Source organism: Paramacrobiotus metropolitanus, unplaced genomic scaffold (genome assembly GCF_019649055.1).
Source record: "Paramacrobiotus metropolitanus isolate TYO unplaced genomic scaffold, Prichtersi_v1.0 Parri_scaffold0000018, whole genome shotgun sequence".
NCBI classification, from domain to species: Eukaryota; Metazoa; Tardigrada; class Eutardigrada; order Parachela; family Macrobiotidae; genus Paramacrobiotus; species Paramacrobiotus metropolitanus.
The window spans coordinates 503,926-528,256 of record NW_026570238.1 but is presented as its reverse complement, the minus strand read 5'-3'; the positions used below and the strand labels follow the sequence as shown (position 1 = coordinate 528,256).

The following is a 24,331-nucleotide window of genomic DNA, read 5'->3' as shown; positions in this document are numbered from 1 at the left end:
AATACTATTACTACACATACGTTGTTTACACCACGCAAAAACGTTCGTTTTTGATCGAAATTATTGTTAGGAGAGATCCGATCGCAATCAACGTGAACACAGAAGACACAGCACAGAAGACACAGACAGAAGCCACAGCATCCTCTTCGAATGCGGAAATGGTCAGTTTCACCGATGGGATCGCGCTTTCCTTCAGCGAAAATTTACATTTCAAAAAACAGTTTATCGTATGTCATATAAATAGTGCGCTTGCTGCCATTAGCACGGCAAGCGTACAACTCCTGGCGCGGAAAACCCATGCTCGTTTACAACAAAATCGTGCCGCGGAAAATGCCGTTGTATTCCCTTCATTCCCTTGGATGATATATCACAATAACTAAGCAGCTCCACACGAAAACGCATTTTAATAAAGCACAACTAACACTGCAAGTTTGTAATTTCCACGCTTCGTCTCAGTTTAATGTCAAACGTTTTTATGTTGAACCAGTGCGAGGAAACATGCCGCCATAACGATCATAAAGCAGTGCACTTCATAACATAACAAGGAAGCTGCTACATTTATCTAATAATCAATAACAATTGCCACTACGTAATAATCTAAAAATTAATAATAAAAGTCAATATAGTGACTGTGAATATACGTACATAGGCATGCAGACTTTCTAAATATAGTAGTTCAGCTTGCGGTTGAATCCATGACGCTATGAGCTTGTAAAAAAACAGTAATAATGCTCTCACACCATAAACGAGACTGCTTAATTACAACAGCAACCAGGTAAAACCAATCCCAAAATTTACTAATGTAAGAACTAATCGCGATCGTAAGAAGCATATGACTAGTTAACTACTAAATGAGACTTCCCATAACGATGTGCCACAGTTCCTGATCCGCAAGTCAGTACCTAACAGCAAGAATTAACAATACGGAATAGGTTTTAAAACGAACAATTTCAACACCACACAAGATCCTTTTTCTACCCAACAAAGATAAAACACCAACGAAAAATAAGCCACAGTACAAAATACAAAGTACTTGCTATTACTTGGTATTTTTAAAATCTAAAATTTAATAATAATAATTTAATAATTTACAATACTTAATAATTTACAATACTTTTATACTGTACATCATAAGGTACAAAAGGTATACAATTAAGAAACTAAGAATGCGAGCAGTTTTTATCACAATCGTACACCCATGGCGTTGCCACACTAAAGTACAAGAGAATTGTAGTAAATACTATCTGTACATGGAGGTATTAAAGATTCTGTTGACTAGTAATACGGCCATGGTACTAAACAATTTTGGTGACCACTCCGTAAACAACCTTTCGCAACGTTTTACTCCGTACGCAACCTTTTGCTTTACCTTTCATTCCGTGCACAACGTTTTAGGGCACTACCTTTCTTTCGGTAGACTACCTTTGACACTATAGACTACCATTCATTCGGTACACTACCAATCCACGCTACCTTTCACTCGGTGGACTTCCATACTTTTACATCTATATATAAAGATATATACTTCACCAGCAGTCTTTTTTCGAAGATTCATACGAACTGGGCACTGCATCCAGTTCAGCCATCCCCTAAACGGCGGAAAACGATTCGATTCTACTCGTATAACTGCCGATGATGCTTAATCATGCTTTCAATTGCACTGCAGTAACAGCTATTAACGAAAAAACGGCATTTCCAGAAATAACTTTGCTGTGAAAAAATGTAAAAAATAAAGGGTATTGCATGCAGATAAAGGTAATGCCGAATGGTTGTGTACGGAGTTAGGTAGTGCTCAAAAAGATAGTGTACCGAATGAAAGGTAGCGCAAAAACCAAAGAGGTTGTGCACGGAACGAAAGGTAGTGCAATAAGGTTGAGTATGGAGTAAAAGCTAGCGAAAGGTTGAAAGGTTGTGTACGGAGTGGTCACCAAAAATTTTTTGAATAATTGTTCACTGTCGAAGTGTGCACCTTTTGGTCTTTCTAGAAAATCTGCAACGGGCTCGATCGAATCAACCGTCCAAGCTTGTTTGGGCGTCACTGGGCGTTTTGTTCGTTTCTAAAAACTGACCGGAAGACCTTCAAAGATCAACCCAAACGATGATGTTACGAATGTCCCATGCCAACCAAAATTCGAACATTTATTCTAGGCACATAGCTAATTTATTTCCGTTTCTCCTGGAGCGAATTGGCACCCACGGATCAACTACTTGAGCGAGTCCCTATGCGATACGTATTAACGCGTTTAATTTTTATTTCATTTCTTTCGGAATAAATAGCCGGCTTTCCATGATCTTCCAGTGTTCCACAATTAATCAAATACCTCTAGATCATCTCTCAATTTACATCAGCAGTTCGGCAAAACCAACCGTTTCGTGGTTTCACAATCGTCTCAAAACGAAAATTAAAAAAGTAAAACGTTTTGAGTGCGTTTTTCCTGTTGACTGGAATTCGGGAACACCTTTTGTGGTCTTGCGGCTCACGCCTGGTTGGTATATTACCGCGAGCAAACAGTTGTTTTCTGCGACAACTGAACGCCAAATTTTAAAATACATGAGCCAATTTATGATATGCTTAACCAAAAAATAATAATCAGCTTTCTACTGAGAGTATGGCAATGTGCATTAGAGAATCACACCGGTTCACACATTACAGGACAGGATAATACAAATAGAAGTACTTATACGAAGCATGCAGTACGCAAATATGTCCTGCTCGAATGGTAATCTAAATTCTTGGATTCATGCAAGGACATCAAATAAAACAATTTCTAGTTATGTCATCCTAATCTTTAACCAATTTCCAAATACCAACATTTATGAACGCATAGTCAGATTTATTTTTTATATATCGATCAATAAAAATAAATCCTGCCAAAGAGGGCCCACCACGATATTGTTAGTGTACCGGTATTACTAGACAGACGTTACTTTTCTACGTCAGGCAATAAAAGAATATATAATGACCATTTGCCAAAACTGCATCTGTAAAAATTCAAAAACGTACGGCGGGCCACTCTTAATCTGCATATAATTAAAAATCGGATCGCTCTTACAATTTTCTGTAGATTCCGCATCTCCACATTGCAGAATGTTGACTGAATCAGCAATCCAGCTGGACCCCAATCAGTTCGGTCGGAATCCCAAAACGGATTCGTCCGAAGGATCCACGTGGACTCATACTCATTCGATGGCATACTGGGGCAAATATCGTCACCAAAGCGAACAAATTCTTTTGTTTTCCTGATCCAATATTCGAGCAAGATGGTAAAAATTTAGCAGCATTGGACTGAAGATGTTAAGCAGTATTGTTGACCGTGTCAGGCAGCACGAGTCAAGTTCAAACCAATAATTAATACTGAAAATTGTCGATGCCTTTCTCACACTAAAATATTCCGAAAAGAACGATTAATAAATGCCTGAATTCCCCGAAATGGAAAGTTCATTTAAGTTAACCATAAGAGGCAGCCTGGGCCTGCCTGGTTATCAGCTTATCACAAGAAATTTCTTCAAAACTGGACTCGGCGGTGCTACCTACCCCTTTCAAAACAGTAGACTAAGCAACTACAGTGCGTGATCGAGTTCCCCAGTGTCGAAAAATTTGTGTATGTAATTTATTTACATACACACCACCACCAAGACACAATGAACTTTGCAAACACAAACAATATTTGAATAAATTGAATTAGTTGCATACTGAGGGACTGCTACAATATATTCACAAATCAAGTACAAACAGCGATGCGTTCGATATACCGAACCCGAGCGAGTTTTACACAAATAAACGTGAGAAAAGACTTGAAACGCAACATTTTGCTAATTTTTTGTCCAATGTCTTATTAGTTCAGTGTATAATTGTGTACTGAACGGAAAGAACAGCCTTTCAAAGAAACACTACATGTGGGTAAAAACAAAAATGTTTTTTCCAAAAAACGTTTGGGCAGCTTCGCAAGCGGTTTTGCATTTCAGCAACCGATCTTAGAAAGCAAACTGTACGAAAGCAAACCGGCCAAATAGTAAGAAGAGTATCTGCTAACCATAACTTTTCTCTAATGAAACCATTAATGATGTGCAGGTGCAGTCCTTGGTCGCAATGGCATAGTATCTGCAAATGCACTCACAAAATCCAATCGGCACTAACTTTATAAGTAATTTTCGCAGCTTGAATCCTGATTTCAGCCATCCCAACTCAAATCTAACCATAGTTTTGTCGAAATATTTTGTCACCATACTCGTATACCGCATACAATGAGACGAAAAATGCATGTACCGTCGAAATTCTCGCAAAATGATTAATAAATTTTGAAAGCAAAAACCGAACAAAAGGCACAGCAGCCGCAGGTATAAAAAAACTGAAAAAAAAAGAAAACACAGAGTTAAATTATAAAAAAACCGAGCAAGGCTGATCAGACATAAAGGAGAGGCGAGTGACTGCGGCGAGCACTGGAGTAGGAATGTGGAAATGAGTAATTAATTTTAAAGAAAATACGTTTACACTTACAGCACAAAGAAATTATTCAATGCAAAACCCTGTAGATGCAGTATTTTAAAGTAAGCTTAAATAACAATAGTAAAACCAAGACGTCTGGCCAGATATAACCACTTATCGCAACAAGCCGGACCGGTCATTACTTGCTACAAACACCACCTGCGACGTTACCATTAACATCTGACATCGTAATGTGAGCGGCACATACAGCATGTTGACTAAGGAAAAACGCTGAACAGTCAACATTTTTCTATGATAAATAACCTTGTAGGTACAGCATAATGCCAAAGAATCTAGCTGCTTAGACAGCATTAGACAAATGTAAAGATGCCTGAATCTTCAGTTTGCGCCGCAAACGACAACAAAGCACCGAAAAAACACGCTCGTCACATTCTGGATCAAGGTATGCACATCGACAAAGTAAAGAGCAAGGAAATAGTTATCCGGAACACATATTATGAGCAATACCAAAAAACTTATATGCCGCACAGAAGCCGAAACCCCCTGTTATAATCATATTCAGACCACATACTGCGCAACAATTGTGCTTATGATCACTTCCAAGTCTGAATCTGTTCATAAAGCGCAAATAAATGGGGGTGGATGATCTCGATGTGACATCGAACGCATCATTAATAATACAGATGGCTGACAAAATAAGGGAAACAGTGTGAAACTACCAAAGCAAAAACGGCACAGCTCAAACAGAGAAAGCAAACTATAGGCCTCAAAAACAAATGCAAATTAACCACCTTTGTAAAGCTTGCATTTTGATGAACGTGGCATTATAAACAAGAAAAACCGTAAACCATGGTATTTTTGCTTGATTTCAGGCAAAACAAAACAATACTAACAACCCAAACTGGCTTGTCAGCTGCAATAAATTAAACAAATTCCAAACCAAAACCTCTCCAGTTCTATCATCTTCGACTTCGAGCATTTACTTTGCACAGGAAAACCTCAAGTCGTTCAGGAATCACGACCACCCCGTGGATGGACTGCAGGATCGACACCGTGCAACAAGACGACAGAGAAAAAAAACAGAAATTTTCAATTCAACAAGGCTATTATTTAACAGTAATATCTTGCACATCTGTAAGTAGGCAGATCGAAAACCCTTCACGAAATCCGCAAGTACCACAAAAACAGGCGCAGCAGTATTATGGCGTCACCAAATTTCCTATATGAATGCAGCAATAGGCCGCGACGGTGCAGAATCGCGAGAAAACGAGCAAGGAAATTTTAAAAATTCGGGAACATTACTGTTCTTACCTCCGTGGATTCCGTCATTCTGTACGGTAATGCGAAGTTAGTAGCGCGCTGCTTGAAATCCCCAGCATGGGTTCCTTCACCCCGCGCCTCGCCACAGTCGTCCACACAGTGGGTAGTCGTCCAATTATGGGACTCCCAGTTCCACACAAAGAACGCGCTCCAAGAACTGCACCGAAGGAATCAATCACGAAGCGACCATTCTGTGCTATTTCACCAGGCAGTCCAACCTGTCCAAGGCTGATCCAAGCGCTATCGTCAACCTAACAATACGATAAGATAAGTCAGTATATGACGCACGTTGTCACACAATAAAATTCTGAGAGCTAAAATGTTTACTGTTTCGGAAACGACCAGGATCAAATTATATTGCACGCGTGCTCTCTGCTTTGTGCCATCCGATTTTCTGTGTTAATGCGCGTGAAATGCAGGCGCAAATAAATTCAGCCGATTTAAGGCGTCCGAGGATGCGCAGACGTATAGGCATTAGGTTATCGTAGGAGATGGGCCGATCATCGAAGGCAAACGACTTCTATTGGTGCTGAAAGTAAACGATCGCCAAAGCTTACGAATTATAGGTACGATAGATTCAGCTGTCATAACTGTTTTACGGGTCCGAGACGTTGACGCAAATGATAAGTAGCAATGTGAAAATTCAAAATGTTCACATGGATACTTCCACACAAATCTCTGTGATACCAATAATTAAACATTAATGACCATCGGTGATTGATGGAATTCTGATTTCTTTTGCGACTACGTACATTTCGCCGTGATATTTTAATCTGGCTAGAGTAGAATGAAAATTGTTATAACTTGAAGCCGGTCTTGCAGTAAACCGTATTGTAAGACGGAGATAGCTAAAAAAAACTATGCCCACAAGTCAGTTTAACTCCGCATCGAAAACTACTGTACTCGTACTGAAGTTCGTTTTCCATCTTTAAAAAGGTTGTAATTGCTTAAGTACTGCAACTCTGAAAGAGTGTGTTATTACCACGGCACAACGATCTTGCACAACAATGTTTTAATGCTGCCGTACTCTAACAAAATTATTTTACAACATGCGAAGTAAACTTTATTATGCTATTACGTGTACTTCTATATATGCTTATCTTCAAATTTTACAACATCGACCACTACTTTATTTCTAACACACGTTACATCGCACCCTGCAGAATTGGTGACCTAAACATTCCCTATCAGTAAGTAATCGGGTATCCAAGATTCCTGTTCATCTGCAATGGATGCCTCTGCAAACAGCTGGCTAGTGTCATCGAAGCTCTTTGTATGCGTTAAATTTTAATTAAGTAATACATAATCTTAAATGTCCCAACCTGAGCATGTTGGTATTGTCTGGGAAATGAACAACACGGTATAAATAATTATATAAAAACTGCAAGTATTCAAAATGTACTAGCAACATCATTTAAATTGTCCTTCAGATTTAAAATGTTTGATTAGTGGTTTTCAGAAAAATATAGATTGGTCATAAGTTCATCTGCGGGATCCGGAAAATGTAAGAAAGAGAATTGACAGCCTCCACCGTTGATGGCGAACGCAAAAAATTATCGTCCAGTGGAAGAGGGTGGCTCTTTGTGGACGATATCGAAGCCATCTCCGTGGCTGCTCCCGCAGCGAAAGCAAATGGACTCCCGTAAGTCCTTGTTCACTGTGCAAATTTGTCTGGGTCGGCAGATGACCGAACAAGCCAGACTGCAATGCGTAATTCGTTTTTGGCAGCTCCGATTTTGGTAATCGCGAAGGTACCCAAGCGCTTAATGATGGGTTTAAATCCTTCTAGCGGCCACTACTCCAATGCCGATTCTTTAAAAAATAGAGCATTCTTACCTTTCTGCTTTAGTTATCCGCCAAGAGACCATTATGGCGAACACAAATCGCAAGAAAGAGCTGGACTTGAAAAGTAGGTACTTTATAGATGGTGCAGTTTATTGGTATTTGAAAGCTTTTAAAGGGGGATGAGAGCTGTAACACGACATGTACAAAATAAGCCATATACAGTACAGTAACTACCGATTACAACATTTCTCGGGCCAATAGAAAACGGGAAAGGTAACTTGAAAGCCGAATCCTATCCGGCGCTACTGCGCGAAGATTTGCCTGCGTATCCAATATATCGTAGACCGCGATATAGACGATTCGAAGACATGTCACTGGAAGAAATGTTCGAGTTTGCTCGGTACTTCCGTCGTTCAAAGCGATCTCAAGATGACATTGCTCGTTCCGGGGCTTATCAGCTAGAAACGTGCGCTCCGATTCCACGAGGTCAGGTTCGACTGGTCGAGTAAACCTTCTAAAAATTGAGACCAGAGTTGATAGTGGTCAGTACAGGTGTATCTGATCTGCTAACATTGCTAACCTGGCCACATTAATAATATTATTTACTTTTCAACGAATCCACGTACGGTAGCGGCTTTAGTTGTGCTGCACTGTACAAAACTTAATTAGGTGTGCTGCCAGCCATGTAGCTTTCAGTAAAAGGTCACACAGCTTATCCCAGTTGCACGGCGCCCCGATGTGCCGTCTTTATTGTTTTTATTGGAGCTCCTGCGTAGGCATGGACCGTGAGAAAGAAAAAGACAGACTCGCAAAGATTATGACGTATGGGACAGAAGAAGCTGAGGAGTTGCTGCAACCTTATAAACCAACAAACAACGAGAGTTATAATTCCAGTACTACTAATACAAGCTCTGCCCAAGTGGATGAGTTTGAAGAATGTGCGTACACGTTGTTTCGCAGCTTATAAAGTTGTGTTTCGTTAAACGACAAGCATAATACATGTTTTCACTTTAATTTGGTTTTGTCTAATGTGTCTCGCATAACCCGATATATCACGTTGTTACTGTAATTGTGCAGTGATAGAAGAAATTGAAGAAAGGGAACAGTTCCTGCACCAAATGCATCAAATCGGACTCGATAAAGAAACACAGCAACGTGTTACGGCGGAGGTCATTGAGGTAGGTGATGGTATATGCTGGCATATATGCGTCAACTTCAGCCGCAATGACGAAATTGCCTAATTATGGTACTGTGCTGTTCATTGTCCACATGTCATTTAGCGGTAAATACATAGTTTTTGGTGTTGCTTGAATTCCCGTCAAAAGTTTTTAACTGATGCCTCTTCTAAGCAGATCTTAGTGAAATTAAAGAATCTGGATCCTGTCCGATATGAAGCGTTATCCAATGATTACCGATGACCGACTTTTTGGAACCGTGCATGCAGTACCGAGGTGTTCTGCTACACCGCAAAATAATGGTCAGACTTTGTCGGTCTTGTGCGCACTTTATATTAGCATATATCACAGAAAAATGTGGAAATCAATAATCAATCGTATGTTGCAGACTTGCAGCAGTAGTAAATTGCATCGTATTTGCCACTATAAACTTAAGCAAACAGTGTCTTGGATGCTATAAATTTTGACTTTGTTTGCTGTTGTTGCAGAAAATGCCATTGCTGAAATGAAGAGTTATCACACACAAATATCCCAACACTGGCGGAAGTGTTCAGTTGGGGAACGAAGGTCAAACATCCTCGCGACTTGGTATTAATAATCCGAGAACCCTAGAAATATTTTCAGACTACTTTGCAAATCAAGCAAACAATATAAGTTTTTCTGTTTAAAAATTATCATGCTGAACTCACGTCATACGTCCACGTTCGCAAATCTTCGTCCGAACAAAGGTGCCCTATGAGGGTATGTGGTTCTTGATCACTCTTTTCATCCAAACACCAATCGTCCCTCCGTAACTCGTTATTTTTGCTCATTGAAAACAACTGCATAAAAATTCGAATATAATGTTGAAGGTACATTTTCTACAGTAGGATTAATTGAGCGTACCTGCCACCAGTACGATAAATGAGAAGAAGGGTAGCATTTGGCAAGTATGAAAGCATTTGGCGCCACATGATCATCCCAGCCAGCGACTGATAAACAGGCATTATGAATAGGATTCCAGAGCTACACGAAAAAACAATATAGATACAGGGTAAGTAATTATTGAAATATCCTCAGTAGAAGTATTAATAATATCATGGATCATACAACAACGGTGCAGTTAAATAAGGCTCAGAAAAAAACTCACCTGGCCAAAAAATTTTGCGTTTTCATCCGGAATGTACTTTTCTGGGTAGATGTTGTCCAGAAACCATTTGAAATCATGACATTTCAAGTTCTGACGTAATTCTTTTCGCTTTGTCAAATCCCCAATGGCTGCATTCTTAAACAATCAGTCACAATTAACAAGTATTTTTAATTGGACTGGAATGTTTGATAAATCAGACATCTTTGTCTACATTTTATATACTCGTATACCAGCACTGCCGCTCTGCACTGTTATTGTAGAGCGGCATTGGTATCAGCAAAGAAATCTTTCGTACGCTTCTAATGAGTGGTACACTCTATTTTTTAATCAAATCAAATTATTTATTTGATTTGATCAAATCAAATCAAATTTATTCATTAAAACCAAGTACTAAATTAGGGCACGTTTAAATTAAAGCAACCAGATAGTCAGTAGCTGTACGCTGTACAGTGTCAGTAAGTACTATTATTAGATATGTTATATTAATTCTTACCTTGAGATTGGGTCGCGCTAAGTAAAATAACCTCTTATAGTCATCCAACCACACCTCCGCCACACGGGCCGCATTGGCCCCATGGTGCTTTTCCGCATCGTACGTGTGACCTCTCGACACTGTTGTAAATGATTTGCGATTAAAATACTGAAAATTTCAAAGCAAATCTAAACAATGCAGTTTTGATCCTACTATGAGCAACGCGAGAACAGGGTATAAACATTATGGATCCATTGCACATCCAAATTCGAAAAGACATCTCCAAGTTTTCTCCTACCGGCAGAACATTTGTTACGAAAACTGATGCCTTTCCTTTAATAACGAGATGGTGTAACACGTAGAACTCATGAAAACAATTTATAAATAACTTGATCATGAGCGCCCTTAGCCATAGGATAAAAAATAGGTTTGAAATTCTGAGCGCCGTGCACACACAACAACAAAACATTTCTGTGTAGCGCTAAATTAGCGCTAAGCAATGGACTTACCACCCCATCCTTCCATGCCTTCGTCATAGGCACCGACTTCGAAAAACCAATGGCGGTCAATTGCAAATATCCCGCCGGGGAATGTAGGCGTTCTATGAAACTGGACGTCAGCATCAGCACACTATGATATTTTAAATACTTCGTTGATGTATTCGTTTTGCAGCAAATTTGTCATACTTCTCGTAATAAAGAACTGAACATAATGTACATATTAGGGCCCAAAAAATCATCAGACAAAACTGTTGATTAAACAATTTGTTGGGTTATCCATAGGCTGTCAGAACGACTTATTTATTAGACCGCAGCTTACCGATGAGGCTCGTAGCCGGGATCTTTTATTCGTTCAGTTTCCGACTTCAGCATGCCCTTTGGCCCCCATTTAAAATACATGTTCCATGTAAACAATCCTGTAGCAAAGGTGGCAGATGGAATGTACTCATAATTTTCTGCAGTAAGCGTATCAACCAAAGGACACACAATTCGTTTGCGATCTTTCTTTATCTCAGACAACAGTGGTTCCAGCCTGAACAATAATGGTAGATTTTGGAAGCGGCCCATGGTCATTATGTCACTTTGATATGCTTACCATCCAACAGTGACCTCGCAATGAGCATCCAGAAAGATTAGTACATCACCGGAAGCATTCCGGGCTCCATACATCCGAGCTTTTATTAGCCCATTGTGGGGCACTCTAATGTGTTGTACCAGGTTGCCAAATTCTTTTTCCAGTATGAGGGTTAGGGTAGTCCGAAAATAATCTACAAATAGGTGAAGCAAAACCAATATCGAACACAACTCTGGAGATCAGGCGCTACTGTAATAGTAGTGGTATTTATTGTTATTAATTGCAACTTGCAAGTATGCAGAATATATTATGTGAACCAGCTATTAAACATCGCTCACTCGATCGGTTGCACTACTACACTACACTGTGTACTAAGTATGTATTAATAATTCGAACGTGAAAGTTTCGCCTAACAATGAAACATAAATTGTATGCCTTACTTCGATCACTTCCATCGTCCACGACTATAATTTCACGCAAATATTCTGGACGTGATCTGTTAATCACGCTCCATATTGTCCGGCGCAAAGTGGACAACGGCTCGTTGTAAGCAACAATAATCACGGTGGCGGTTGCAAGTTCAACATCGTATAGCTGTTCTCTGCATCTACAAAATGCAGTATTTACAATATTTTCATACTTTATTTTTGTCACAGTTGGCAAGTTGTCTACCTAGTTTAAAAATCGCTCTTTAGGGAGCTTCTAAGAGTACTTGTCTGATGAAATTAATAACGAAAATTGTGTAATTTCTCAAGTAAAGCATGCATACAGTAATTCCCGTACCTTTGAGATCGGTGCTCCTGTAATGATCTTTGAACAGACATTCGATCACTGCCCATAAGATTGAACGTTTCTTTTTTGAAGATAACTTTAGCTTTCACATTATCTGGCCCGAATGAATCCAGACGCACTGGCAATCCATTTTCCCCAGGGGCATCTGGCGCAACGTGATCCGACCGTATTTCGTAATTAGCTAACTGTTGGTGTATTTCGTGCGCTTGTTCTTCCCTTTCGTGCCTATACTTTCGAAATGCACCGACTTCGGTAACAGCAGGTGCCTGCATTGCTAAAAAAGCGAAAACTTCTCTCAATGTGAAAACGTAACATGAGAGCGCATTTAGGTGACATTCAGTTACCTGCGCCTCCCGATAATTTTGATAGAAGAATATCCTGGGGTTTGTGACCGCTCGGATCCCTTTCGGGAATATCACTGACAACATTGCTCTTAAAAATTTGAATGCCCAAATATGCGATTAGTGAGAAACTTGTTATCAACAAGAATAAAGTAGCAAAATAGCTAATTAATCGTCGAAAGAGAACTGGTCTCGGGAATCTCCAGCGATTAAGAAAAACATGATGGTTTAACACGGGAATCTGAAGTTGACTGCAACTTCCGTGCATAATACAAACATATCAGGATTTTGGCAAATGGGACTGGATGCGTTCTTCGCTGGAAAACGTCGTCAGAAAGAGGCAAACTTCAGTAAGTTGACCTCCCTAATCTACAGAGTTCGTATGCCATCGAGGTTTAAAAATCAATAAAATTTAAGTATACAGCTTGTTTCGAATCATAAACCTAGGTCCTACACGCCAAAATGTGACTACCAATATTCCGTGGTTTGTGTGACTGTTGTCTGTTAGCGAGCAGAATTAGTAGAATTACCGACTTCATACGTTCGACACGCAGAAGCCGGCATCTTCGACAGTGAGCACTCAAGCGTTTTCGCGATGATTCGCAGTTCGCACATCTTCCACTTCCTTGAACAACTCTTGAATAATAAACTGGCCTTCAGCGTTTAGCACTGAAAGATTACGCCAGTAACCGAAGAAGCATTCAGCCAGACAAAGAATCAACTGACACCAAGCACCACAAACACCAGACGATGACGTTTTGCTTTCTGCAGCTAGGCGCAGAACAGTAAAAAAGAATCACTTTACTTAAGTCTGCGAGAAGCTGACAATGAGCCACCGGCCCACCAACCAAAAACTGGTTTAAAACGTTGAGTACTACCGTGAGGAAGCAGTCTTTATTGTTGGCTGATTTTATTTTAAAATTTGATACACATTATTAAGGTGATGGAGTTGTAAGGGAATGAACGAAGTGTGAAAATACAAACCTTTAAATAATCACATTGAAGTTAAGTATGTCTGGAATAATTAAAAGATTTTCTGCTGGGCGATCGCTTGATTAGCGCAACACCGCAGTGTTGCACAAAATATACAGAGCAGCATGCGCAGAAAAAGCCGCAAACGTATTATTATAAAAAGCCGGAAACATATGAAATTTATTTTAAAATGTACCGCTATTTATACAATACTGAATAAATTTTAACACTTATATTATGTCGATCAGGAAGGGTCCTCTTTGTCGGTGCGATTTCAGTCAGTTGGGCGGGAGCTTTTGTGTTATGTAATTTTCAGCCTACCACATGTAATTTTTTAACTAAGAATGTGCGCTTGCGCTTTGCGGGCACTGCAGGACCGCAGTGTAGCCAAATTTAACATGATTTAAAGTGCAGCTTGTAGTAGATGCTAGAGCAATTTTAACTATTATATTTTGTACAAAAAAGCAGTAAATTTTTAAAATGGGTGTTATGAACCTAAGTAAACACACGACGTAACTGACAAGACAGCCCCGACGGGTGAAACGGATGGACCTTTCCAGTTGCTGAGAACGTTGTGCGTACGTATCTCGAAATTACAGTAGTAAAAAGATTAATTAGTCTTGCAAATTACAAGCATTTATCGTACACAGTTGCAAGAATCGTATAAATTCACCATCTATGTAAGTGTAAGTAAAAGAATGCAAGCCAGCGAACGAATGCAGACTCTGGTAAGTCAAAGGGAATATTAGACAGGAAAATAACTCTCCCGAAAAGAGACATATAGAAGAACAACAAATACAAGGACAACTACAAATTGTACCACCTGCACCAGCTATGCTTTAATTATCAAAAAAATTATTTTTCTCTGCTTTATTACATGTACATCAAAACATTATAATGTGATATCCTGGTGGAGCCTCAACGTTACGTTTACGTTCCATACATGTACCTAGCTAAACAATGCATGCAATGTATTCCGGGTCATCTATGGCTAGGGCTTCTCTCTGAAAAAAAAACAAAAAATTCTATAGAAACGATTACTGCTTGTACCAGCTACCATTTATTTACCTCTCTTCTGATTTCTGGAAACGTTTGGTCAGCAAGTTAACCCGATCTTTTCCCATAACAGGCAACAGGGCATTCTGAGCTTTCCCCAAGGACTTGAGTGTACTGCCGACGATTTGCCCGGTGCGCAGATTGATCCAGATTGTAATGATCTCATCACCGTTCGTCACATCCTTCAGGTGTCCATTAAGATTCTCTTCCAGTCCGATAATGGTGCCTTGCGGATAAACGTCCCGCTGGGCAAATCTTGGCACTTCGTCATTATCGCCATCGACAGCTATGCCGGCTTCCTTGCCATAACCATCGTTATCGCTTCCGCGGTCTTCGCACATGCCATCATCATCATCGCCGCTTCCTTCGTTGTCTGGTTCATCCAGTTTGTCGTGACACTCCGGGTCATTGGCAGGTGCAACAGGAAATTTCTCAGCTGGCTCGATAATCGGCAAATCCGTTTCGTCGAAATCCATAGGCGCCTCGTCATCGGCCTCGATGGTCGAGTTCGTCCCACCATTCGTAAATTCAGTGCTGTCTGCTGGAACAATCTCGACTTCTTGATCCGCGTCTGGATCATCCTTCGGTTTCAGGTTGGTAGAAAAGTTTCCCTTTTCCGGTGCTGGGACGATGACCTTTTTCAGGTCACTGAGGTTTTTCGCCTCCGCCATCACAAATTCATCTTTCCAGTCGTCATCTTTATCGAATTCCTGTTCCGCTAATCCCCCCAGAAGTGAAACATTCTGTAATTTTCTGGTATTGCCGAAACCATAAGGCTTTTGGGAGGAAGGAAAATCGGTGGGTTTCGAGCTGAATTCATCTTTCACTGTCGATGTATTGTCGGCGGTGCCAGGCATTCCTACGTCCAGTCCATTATGTTCATTGCTGGTATTCAACGAAATGATTAAGTCTGTAATGCCGACAGAAGTCTGATTGTTTCGCAGTTTAACTGGCTGAAAATCTTGTTCGCCAAACTTCTCTTGCAACTGATCGACAACTTTGTGTGGCTTTCTCGAATCGTCGGCAGTTTGTACCACCATTCCCTTATTATCAGCCGTTAGGACTATGCTGCCAGTGCCGTTATTTCGTTGTTCTTCTCCGCGAGCTGAAGTCAAGTTCTCCACTGTGTTCAATTCGATGGCGGCCGTGTTGTTCTCCATTCGAACCGTAAGCGTTAGCTTAACTGCCGTCGCTGTGCCGGAGTTATCAGACGAAACATGAACTTGCTTGCTCGCTGTAGACAGGTTCACGGGAGAATCAAAGGTCACAAGTTCAGATCCAGAAGGTCCATGCGCTGTTTCGCTTCCATAATTTATGGCCGTGGGAAGCGATTTCTGCATATACCACAACAGTATTCAGTTCATTTTCGCGACAGTAATTTTTCATCATAGCTCTGTCGTGTCGATATATTCGAATGACAATAAGTTGTAAGAGATAGTACTAAATGGGTGCTTCTGCGAATTGCGGTAGCCTGCACGATGCTTTGCTAATTCTATTATAAAATAGGTTACACATATAATCATATTAATTTTGGTAGAGGTGCAAACAGCGATACTCCGTAGACTATAAAGATTGCAATGTACTTATAACTCGGAAAAAAGACCAACTCCAAGAAGTATAGGGAGTCTTATGCAGCAAAAACCAAAACAGGAAAAAAACATCACGTGGTCAAAACTGATTTTAAGTTAATAGTGACAATGGGATGCGGCCAATAAAATTTACAGAGATAAGGATTTTAATTTTCATTACAACAGCAATCAGCAAAAGGACAAAGAAAAGCTATTTTAATGCACTCAAGACGTTATAACCCGTAATAACTACAACATAATTAAGTCAATCCACTTACGCTGTCCGTTGTAACCGGGTGTCCAGTTACAAAAACCGGGAAAAATATGAAAGCCAGTAGCCATAAAGTCCGCAGCTCGATAAAGCATGTGTACGGGAAGCGCGGCATGTTGTGCAAAAGTAAGCGGTTTCTGGAATTGCACTCTGCCTTTTCTTAAATATTTGCGGGGCCTTGCTAGCAATGACCAGCCAACTAAAATCGAAATGTAGACACAACAAACATAACAACTTGGCTTTTAAACCAACACCACACGATACTGAACCATTCCATCTGCCCCATCATAACAACATGATATCCTTACCATTTATGCATTTTTCTGAGAACAAAGTTGATAAGAAACCTTACTCTTAGAGAATTACATTACATCTGGATCAGGCTTGTAAATGCAAGCCCCCGTGATGCAATAGACTGTTGAGTATGTCTCATTTAGGAATCATAAACTGAAGGGATTAGGGTAAATTTATTCATTTTCGGCTAGGAAAGTCCAACAAAAACGGGCGCGAATAACGCGGCCTTCACATAATGCTTACAGTAACTGGTAATCAGTCTTCCATCTGATGTGCATAAAAATATTATTCAGAAATCTTCCATTTGCATTGCTAACCAAAGCATTCCAATTTATCATTTTAAACTAAACAACCATCAACTGTCAAAATTTCACTAGAACGACATTTATGAACAAGTGATAGCGAAACGCTGTTGAAATCTCACAATGAGACACATTATAAATTACTCCACGATAGCTACAACATTTTCGAGAAAGAACAGACGGTAAATAAAAGATTTATATCTATATTAGAAAATGAAAGAACACTGGGTTACAAAACTAGTCATGCTTTCAAAACACGCTGTACGTTGACTAAACTATCTTCCTGACTTGGCTTTTTTTCCTAGCACGCTCACGCGCCAATTCTTGGCGTTCCAGCTCTTCCTCCCGTTCATCTTCTTTCCGGCCGATGTAGGCACTAACAAAGAATAACCGAATCAGTGGGCAAACCAAGCAAATCACATTTTCCACGTTCATTTTCTATTTTCGACGCCTTTTACTAAGAGTTTAGATTAGCCAGATTAAACGGGAGGTACTTTCATAAATAGTCGGCGAAACGAACAACCCACGCGGCACACGTCAGATCTCACCTTATGGCTTCTTCTTTCCATTGCTGATGTATATTGCTTTCCATATTGTCAATATCATCTAAATCTTCGCGACCCACGTATCTATACAAGTTTCAACAACAGCACAATTTTTAACATTTTATGAGATGCTGAACAGCAGAAAACATACCTTCTAGGGTCATAACGGAACATTTTTCGAATTTCCTCGGAATAATCATTTCGATAGTCGTCATCGTACGGTGTATCGTCTATAAAATCATCCATATCATCGTCATATTCATCCTCGTCTTCTTCTCGCGTAGAAGGCACTGGCTTAGGACCTGAAAATTATGCAGAAAAAACTGAAAACAACAAGCAAGCGAACTTCCCAGTAAAATACACGATCCGTTATATCGGACTACACCACACTCACAGTTATCGCTCAACACGTGTTTTAAAACTGTTAACTAACAATAAGAACAGCTGTTAAGATGTAAAACTTGTCACCGTACAAAAAAAACCTAATAACTTACGTTTTTTTAAGCTGTCTCTGAACGGATCAAATTTTTCCGGGTACGCAGACTTGGGCGCTGGGCGTATTGTCGAAGTTGAAGCTCCACTTTTCGGTGGCAATTTACTAGGTTTTCCAGCAGGCGCCGATTTTTGTTGAGACGAAGACGAACTAGGGGCTGAAGGCTGACCACGCTGTACAATTGGATTTCCTCTATTGTCCCTTTTAACCCCATTCGACACTTGGTGGGGATTTTTAAGATCTCTTTTAGGGCCAGAAAATCTATCGTCTTGCTTTTTTAGCGGCGGTATTCTCCCACCAGATCCGGGCTTTACGTTCTTCGACTGAGTCTCACTGCGTTTCATCCCGTTACTAAGGCCGTCGGGCTGCCTTTGCCCTCTTTGAACAATCTGATTTGGTCGCTGATTTGAGTGTGGCGCTTGACGAACATCCGCTTTGGAGGAAACAGTAGAAGGGGGCTTCGTAGGCTTTTTATCCATAGCTTTTCCCACAGTTGCAACTTTAACCGGATTATGAGCGCCAGAATACGCAACAGCAGGTCTGATTTTACTATCCGGTTTAGATTTAGCCGGAGGAGGAGGTGGCGGAGGAACTGGCTTGGTCGCAGCCCGCATTTTCAGCGGATCAAGTAAAGGCACGTCATCTTTAACGGGCTCCTTCTGCTGCTTCTCCGCCAGCCTCAACATCTGCTGGAATGAAAGACCAGGGGTCGTGGTAGGCTTAGGCGCCGCAGGTTTGCTTGATAAAGGTTTAGCAGGTTTTGGGCGGTTAGGCTGGGGATCTGAGATTCTGGAGGATGAGCTGGACGGTCTGATCTGTTTATCCGAATTAACTGGCGCTGGTTTTCCATTAGCAACAGGCTTAGGCAGAGGTAATTTAGATGAATTAGGCTTTTCTGACTGTTTAACCGTTGAAGACGACGGTCTAGTCGCTCCTGATGCGACAGAAGGCGTAGGGTTGGGTTTTGGTTTCGCAGTATTCCCAGTGTTAGTCCTAGAGGGACCAGGTCCTGGTCTATCGACAGGATTAGGCCTCGCACCTGTATCCGATGTTGCTTGATTAACCAGAGTCGGGTATTTTTTGTGAGCGAAAAGTGACACTAACCGGGCGCTTGAGTCTTGCTCGACTTGGTTTGCTCTAATTCTTGGCGCCGTAAACGTTCCTGGTGAGCTTGTAAACGCGCCTGGATCGCACTCAAATTAGGCTTCGACTTCGTCTCTCTTCCAGGCATCTTAAATTCTAAAACAGGGTCCTTTGATCGCATTAACTACAAAACAAAGCACGAAAACACCGATTACCATTTTGGTTCGCACAAAATACATGATAGCACAGTTCGCATCGTTTACTTACTTGATCCTTGTTCACGTCTTGGTTCTTTTTGGCCAAATCTAACAATTTCCCAAAATCCATAGCTGCCTAAGACCGCACAAACAGCTATCCCCTGATAGACTGAATCGCTTAAAGATGGACGCAACGATTCAAACCAGAAAATGATAAGTGGATGGTAACTCTTACACCGTAAGAAAGAAAACTAGGAGCAACTTACGGTCGCAGCTGCAGCCTTTATACCAGACTGACCATGAATTAAATCAGGATGATCTCTAAATGATCCCGGCCTAAGCACGAGTAATTAGTACGAGCATGGTCTATGTATACATGTCTATGTATACCTCATGCAGTTACGCTGGTACGAGTACACTCACAATCAGTACAGTAGCTGCTGTAGTCGTGCACTTGTCATTAGCAATAGCTTGTTATGTTTCAGAACTTAGAAATAGTTAAAAGAACGATTAACGATAACAAACTTTCGAAAACGCAACGAAGTACAAGACTGGAAGTCTGTCAGGTTACAATTTTACACAGACAGTGACAGACCACTCTTTAAATTTTAATAACTTTGACTTTGTTATTAGTTTCAGGCGTTTCAGTTAATTCAGTACAAAATGTTCTCCTTATTTTTCTAAAAATTAATGCGACTTCGAAGATCAAGTACGTACGTAATTTTAATACTGCACGTATTTTCGTTATGAGTCTGCTCCGTTACGCCAAAGCCGAGGCAGGCTAGAAGCTGTCTCACCAAGCTTAAGGATTCAGTACTCCGTACTAGAGGAATACGCAATCGCCTAGCCGCATGCGGAAGTTACCTGTGTATCTACTATCTAACTAATAATATGTAACAGCTGTTTCCGGCGCTGTTGTGAGTCTGTCTGGATTCTGGTCTGCCTGTGGCTAAAATACCTAAAATTTCTAATACTCGTATTTACAGTTAATACGTACTTATGCGGCCCGTTTAATAACCCGTCACATCTATACCCGTCGGAGTATATTATGACTTTATTGTATCAATTAAAATAATGATACAGAAACAATGAACCAAAATTATAAAAGTTTAATATAGGTTATAGAACTGCACGTAATTATTTTTGCAGTTAATGGTGAATGATGATTCTTACTTTATCCGTTAAACTGCAATTATGAGAAAATAATTAGCTAACCTGCAGAAATTTAAAAATATTTTTAGAAGGACAAAAATATTGTGAATCGTAAAAATATCGTATAAATCATACTTATGGCAAGTGTTGTTCAAACTTCAAAGGAAGTGAAATCGCGATTTCGAACTTCGCAAAGGTAGTAGAAGCGATGTAAGTGCGTACCCTATGTGTCTCCAGAAATTTACGAACTGTGACACTAACGCCTAAACATTTGTTTCACTGCAGATTGCAAGCATCAAGCTGCAGACGGACGAACCCATATCAAGTGGATCGCAGAGGACTTCGTTTTACTGTACTTACTTCTACACGAAATCTTGGGGTTGATCTCTTTTCTGTTGCAATAATAGCACAACTCCATGCACATCCTCTACTGTACAGTACTGACAACGTGTACCTTCCGGCCTTCCAGATTCCAGACATTAAGTAAGTCCGAGGCAGTGTGTCTGTGTGTGCCAGCTGCGTTTTTTGTATGGTGCTTACGCCGAGGTACTGTAACGGCGCAACCATAAAAACGTGGTACCCGGTTCAAGTATTGTACGGTACTGTTCTGCAAATGGAATGTTAAGTGACTAGAAGTATGAAAGCAGAGGAGAGTGTTATATATATTTATACTCTTTTATTACGGTGACAGTTGGTTCGAGTAATTTCACGTTTCTCATTGCTTATAGCTGTTCTAAATTATATACCTTATGCAGTAGAAGAGAAGATCCAAAGATACTACAGTAAGATACTGTACTCTAAGATGCAAAAGATCTTACAAACTAATTTTGCGCAGCTAATAAATTAGTGTACAACATGTGTCGAAAGGTTAAAGTTCAGTGTAATTTAGTTTCGCAGGTAAAACAGCTTGTAATTACACGTTAAAGTAAGGATTCGGGTGTATGCTGCTGAACGTTGGGAACGATGGGTGAGAAAAAAACTTACAGGACTTATATTTATAGTCAGCTACGTAAACCTGTTGTGCATGCAGGCAGTACTTTGCACCAGACTATGAACTGTAAATTTTGCTGTTGATGTTGATCAAAAGATAGATGAGGGCTGACATGTTAGATGCCTCCTCATAATTAATTACAATTTTGGATGTGTCAGTATACAGTATGTGGCGTAACCATAAATTATTACAGATTCGATGTTTAATATTGTAAGTACTCGTCATTCTGTATGTTGAACTGTAAAGCTACCGGTAATAGGTGCACCAGCTGATAAGGATGTCAGCTGCAGTGCCTCGATTATCAACTTTTACAGCGCTTTTAAGAGCTTCTGCAGCCCTCTCTTGCAGAAATAAAGCAAGTGTGGAACATGTGAGTCCCATGCAGATGTGTCTTATTTAAAGTACGATCATTCCGTATATTCTGTTGAGGGTAATCTGAGACAGTTTCAAATCGTTTTTTACGATATAGTTGCAGGTGTTAGCAAATAAGGCAGAGGGACATTGTACCACCACTTCAAGCTTTATCAACTTGAATCATAATCGAGCTCTTAGCAGTTTTGCACAAAAGTCCCGTGGCCAGACAATTATGTCCCGATTCAATCATAAAGGATTTTTCGTTGCCACATTCACGCCCCTTAAGGAAAATGGGTATGAGTTTAAGACTTTAAGTAGTACGCGACCTTTAAATTACGCTTGACGGTATACCGCAAATTATTGTGTTGCGTCACCTGGATTTTGTGTTATGTAGCGACATCAATCCCGACGCTGTGCCGCAGTATGTGGATCATCTAGTACGGAATAAAATCACCGGAGTATTCGGTAACACATTAACTACGTGATAGCGAATGAGTGTAAAATTAATTGCAAATTATTTTTCTTGACTTCGTTAGTGTGCTATAATAGGTCTTTGTCTTTGTTATATTCCTGAGCCAGTGCTTTTTTCATTCTAGATCACCTGCGGAAATATTTGTACAACTGCAGTCATAAAAATTTCGTATAGTTCCATTTCATAATTCATTCATTCATAGCGAGATATGCATCATAATTATCAAGCCACAGTCATAAACGTTGACGTTTGTTCGTTGTGTTTCAGTAAATGGAACCGCTGGCGAGGGACTGTCTATGACCGTAAAAGAGCGAAAGGCTATGGCGGAAGCGTGGGTAAAAAACTGCGAAGGCAAATTGAAAACCATAATTCATTGTGGAGCTGTCTGCATCCGAGACGCTAAAGAAATGGTACGTACTGAGTACATACTGACAAGTGATGCAATGAATTTCTCTTATTAATTTTCGTAATTGCTTACTGTTGTCCGAGTTTATATTGTCCGGTACTCGTATAAAACCAAAGCAACTCCCTACGTTTATATGATATTATGGTTTTTTTTGCACATTCTGCTAACTGCATTTTTAGAAAAACTTGCCTGGTTAGGCGGCCCTCGGGCCGTGATAGATATTGGGATAATAATTTACGTATTAGTACTTCATTTGGACCAGGCGCAACGTCCCCGGCTGTAAGTATCCTAACACTGCATTGTGCGATTTTTTTTTTAATAGGCCGAACATGCTCAGTCCATCGGTGCGGATGCCATTGCAGCTGTTCCCTCTTTTTATTTTCCACCCAAAACTGTCGGTAACGATCCTTAATGCTTGTCACAGCAAATAACAGAATTCTTAGATAAGATAATATAGTTTTTAATCACGAACGGCGCATAAAATGCGTTGTTTTGAAGATGCCCTGGTAGAAGGAGTGAAAGAAATTGCGGCTGCTGCTCCAAAACTCCCGTTTTTGTATTACCACATTCCGCGAATGACGCATGTTGATTTGGATATGTCAGCCTTCCTCCAGATAGGAAAAGAGAAGATTCCCACCTTGTCGGGCATGAAGTACTCCGGATTCGACCTGGCGGGAGCTCTTAAATGCACTGCCAATCATGGGAAAGAGTTTGAAATTATGTGGGGGCGCGATGATGTGAGAATAACGGAATAACCTAACTTTCTGTAGGAATAGATTTAAATCTTTCTAGACTGTCCCTATATTGTTAAAAATTACAGTATGTTTTACTTCATTTATTGTGCTTTCTGAAGGTTCTTCTTGGTGCACTGGCAGTTGGTTTAACATCGTTTATCGGAAGCTCATATAGTTTCACCGCACCGCTGGCACTCCGTATTGTGGAAGCTTTTGAAGCCGGAGATTTGCAAAAGGCGAAAGATGCTCAAAGCCAACTGAAGCGGACAATGGATGCCACAGAAAAATATGGCGACCAGGTGTCGGCATTTAAAGCGGCAGCCTGCATGCATGGTCTTCCGCTGGGGCCAACACGCCTTCCCTTGCGAGCGCTGGATGTGAAAGAAGCTAAAGCATTTGAAGATGGTCTAAAGAAGTTAGGGTATTTTGATTGGATTAAAGAAAATTAACTAAGTTGGTGTTTTTTAAATGACAGAATTGGAGTTTTCGAGCTTAGGGCTGATGCTGTTGCGTTGGGCTAGTTGGTACTGGTCAAGCCTTTAAGGAGGCGTTTGATTGCTTATTTCTATGGCTTTCATTAGCTGAAAAGTTTACCGTATTTTAAAAAAATGAAATGGTGCCGAGAGCTTTGACTTTTCCAGCCGTAATTAGTGTTACGGCATACGGTACAGTCGAAGAAATACTTCGTTGTTGCGTACTTTAAGTGTGATAACATTCTGGAAACAGCACATTCGCGGCTTCTCTTGAAATTCTGTGAAATATTGTTATGATATGCATATGATGGATTATGTTTTATTTCGCGAATGTTTTCCTTCAATTCAAACAATTTTGCAATCGTTTCTGATCTTCAGCTTCTGAAACCTGCATGGCTGCAGTAATTAGAAAAACTATGGCTTTTATTTTAAT

General features: G+C 40.3%; 5 protein-coding genes and 1 long non-coding RNA gene across 21 annotated transcripts; 2 read left to right on the top strand and 4 right to left on the bottom strand.

The window, feature by feature from the left end:
- Window positions 1-3,701: 3,701 nt before the first annotated feature.
- LOC129585926 (uncharacterized) lies at window positions 3,702-8,088 on the bottom strand. Its single transcript, XR_008690082.1, has 3 exons — window positions 7,604-8,088; window positions 5,759-7,468; window positions 3,702-5,666 (listed from the first exon to the last, which is right to left on the bottom strand). It is a non-coding gene; the product is annotated as an uncharacterized LOC129585926 (long non-coding RNA).
- LOC129585925 (UPF0193 protein EVG1-like) lies at window positions 6,710-9,581 on the top strand. 6 transcript variants are annotated; one of them, XR_008690080.1, is made up of 8 exons: window positions 6,710-6,957; window positions 7,227-7,409; window positions 7,617-7,676; window positions 7,814-8,038; window positions 8,329-8,490; window positions 8,630-8,730; window positions 8,905-9,029; window positions 9,216-9,579. XR_008690080.1 is itself a non-coding variant. In XM_055478846.1 (7 exons), the coding sequence occupies exons 1-6, from the start codon at window positions 7,304-7,306 to the stop codon at window positions 8,968-8,970; spliced, it is 720 nt and encodes a 239-aa protein (XP_055334821.1). In that variant the 5' UTR covers window positions 7,072-7,303; the 3' UTR covers window positions 8,971-9,003; window positions 9,216-9,580. The 6 variants fall into 6 exon arrangements, 1 of the variants encoding a protein (XP_055334821.1); XR_008690078.1 differs by having other exon boundaries at window positions 7,217-7,409; XR_008690079.1 differs by lacking the exon at window positions 6,710-6,957 and adding an exon at window positions 7,006-7,127.
- On the bottom strand, window positions 9,044-13,344 carry LOC129585924 (polypeptide N-acetylgalactosaminyltransferase 13-like). Its single transcript, XM_055478845.1, has 12 exons — window positions 12,539-13,344; window positions 12,186-12,468; window positions 11,843-12,009; window positions 11,424-11,595; window positions 11,148-11,360; window positions 10,838-10,929; window positions 10,542-10,622; window positions 10,350-10,468; window positions 9,857-9,991; window positions 9,613-9,732; window positions 9,417-9,548; window positions 9,044-9,335 (listed from the first exon to the last, which is right to left on the bottom strand). Exons 1-12 carry the CDS (start codon window positions 12,801-12,803, stop codon window positions 9,159-9,161), a joined length of 1,956 nt encoding a protein of 651 aa, XP_055334820.1. The 5' UTR covers window positions 12,804-13,344; the 3' UTR covers window positions 9,044-9,158.
- A 716-nt stretch (window positions 13,345-14,060) lies between these two features.
- LOC129585768 (uncharacterized) lies at window positions 14,061-16,683 on the bottom strand. The gene is made up of 3 exons (XM_055478605.1): window positions 16,410-16,683; window positions 14,576-15,897; window positions 14,061-14,511 (listed from the first exon to the last, which is right to left on the bottom strand). Exons 1-3 carry the CDS (start codon window positions 16,515-16,517, stop codon window positions 14,499-14,501), a joined length of 1,443 nt encoding a protein of 480 aa, XP_055334580.1. The 5' UTR covers window positions 16,518-16,683; the 3' UTR covers window positions 14,061-14,498.
- Window positions 16,684-16,869: 186 nt separating this feature from the next.
- On the bottom strand, window positions 16,870-21,361 carry LOC129585957 (uncharacterized). 3 transcript variants are annotated; one of them, XM_055478898.1, is made up of 8 exons: window positions 21,215-21,361; window positions 19,740-21,075; window positions 19,387-19,452; window positions 19,141-19,303; window positions 18,038-19,075; window positions 17,695-17,845; window positions 17,547-17,627; window positions 16,870-17,374 (listed from the first exon to the last, which is right to left on the bottom strand). In XM_055478898.1, the coding sequence occupies exons 3-8, from the start codon at window positions 19,444-19,446 to the stop codon at window positions 17,269-17,271; spliced, it is 1,599 nt and encodes a 532-aa protein (XP_055334873.1). In that variant the 5' UTR covers window positions 19,447-19,452; window positions 19,740-21,075; window positions 21,215-21,361; the 3' UTR covers window positions 16,870-17,268. The 3 variants fall into 3 exon arrangements, with proteins under 3 accessions (XP_055334873.1, XP_055334874.1, XP_055334872.1); XM_055478899.1 differs by lacking the exons at window positions 19,740-21,075; window positions 21,215-21,361 and adding an exon at window positions 19,583-19,669; XM_055478897.1 differs by lacking the exons at window positions 19,740-21,075; window positions 21,215-21,361 and having other exon boundaries at window positions 19,387-19,723.
- Window positions 20,252-24,153, top strand: LOC129585958 (N-acetylneuraminate lyase B-like). 9 transcript variants are annotated; one of them, XM_055478902.1, is made up of 9 exons: window positions 20,252-20,664; window positions 20,754-20,951; window positions 21,808-21,829; window positions 21,935-22,107; window positions 22,208-22,278; window positions 22,553-22,695; window positions 23,014-23,089; window positions 23,190-23,428; window positions 23,545-24,153. In XM_055478902.1, the coding sequence occupies exons 1-9, from the start codon at window positions 20,606-20,608 to the stop codon at window positions 23,872-23,874; spliced, it is 1,311 nt and encodes a 436-aa protein (XP_055334877.1). In that variant the 5' UTR covers window positions 20,252-20,605; the 3' UTR covers window positions 23,875-24,153. The 9 variants fall into 9 exon arrangements, with proteins under 9 accessions (XP_055334877.1, XP_055334875.1, XP_055334880.1 ...); XM_055478900.1 differs by having other exon boundaries at window positions 21,929-22,107; XM_055478905.1 differs by having other exon boundaries at window positions 20,259-20,678; window positions 21,774-21,829.
- Window positions 24,154-24,331: the final 178 nt, after the last annotated feature.

Excerpts from the sequence above, each read along its gene's own strand:
- LOC129585768 (XM_055478605.1), bottom strand. The coding sequence starts at position 16,517 with ATGCCGCGCTTCCCGTACACATGCTTTATCGAGCTGCGGACTTTATGG. Across the intron at positions 15,898-16,409 it reads ACCCGGTTACAACGGACAGC|AAATCGCTTCCCACGGCCAT; the intron begins GTAAGTGGATTG and ends TGGTATATGCAG.
- LOC129585924 (XM_055478845.1), bottom strand. The coding sequence starts at position 12,803 with ATGCACGGAAGTTGCAGTCAACTTCAGATTCCCGTGTTAAACCATCAT. Across the intron at positions 10,623-10,837 it reads AGGCATGGAAGGATGGGGTG|GAGAAAACTTGGAGATGTCT; the intron begins GTAAGTCCATTG and ends TTCTGCCGGTAG. Across the intron at positions 9,336-9,416 it reads TGCGAACGTGGACGTATGAC|GGTTCTCGGATTATTAATAC; the intron begins GTGAGTTCAGCA and ends AAATATTTCTAG.
- LOC129585957 (XM_055478898.1), bottom strand. The coding sequence starts at position 19,446 with ATGGATTTTGGGAAATTGTTAGATTTGGCCAAAAAGAACCAAGACGTG. Across the intron at positions 17,846-18,037 it reads CAGAGACAGCTTAAAAAAAC|GTCCTAAGCCAGTGCCTTCT; the intron begins GTAAGTTATTAG and ends CATAATTTTCAG. Across the intron at positions 17,375-17,546 it reads TGGAAAGAAGAAGCCATAAG|TGCCTACATCGGCCGGAAAG; the intron begins GTGAGATCTGAC and ends ATTCTTTGTTAG.
- LOC129585958 (XM_055478900.1), top strand. The coding sequence starts at position 20,606 with ATGGCAAGTGTTGTTCAAACTTCAAAGGAAGTGAAATCGCGATTTCGA. Across the intron at positions 20,665-20,753 it reads CGATTTCGAACTTCGCAAAG|ATTGCAAGCATCAAGCTGCA; the intron begins GTAGTAGAAGCG and ends GTTTCACTGCAG. Across the intron at positions 22,108-22,207 it reads ACGCCCCTTAAGGAAAATGG|CGACATCAATCCCGACGCTG; the intron begins GTATGAGTTTAA and ends TGTGTTATGTAG.
- LOC129585925 (XM_055478846.1), top strand. The coding sequence starts at position 7,304 with ATGGCGAACGCAAAAAATTATCGTCCAGTGGAAGAGGGTGGCTCTTTG. Across the intron at positions 7,410-7,616 it reads GCGAAAGCAAATGGACTCCC|TTATCCGCCAAGAGACCATT; the intron begins GTAAGTCCTTGT and ends TTTCTGCTTTAG. Across the intron at positions 8,039-8,328 it reads GTGCGCTCCGATTCCACGAG|GCATGGACCGTGAGAAAGAA; the intron begins GTCAGGTTCGAC and ends GCTCCTGCGTAG.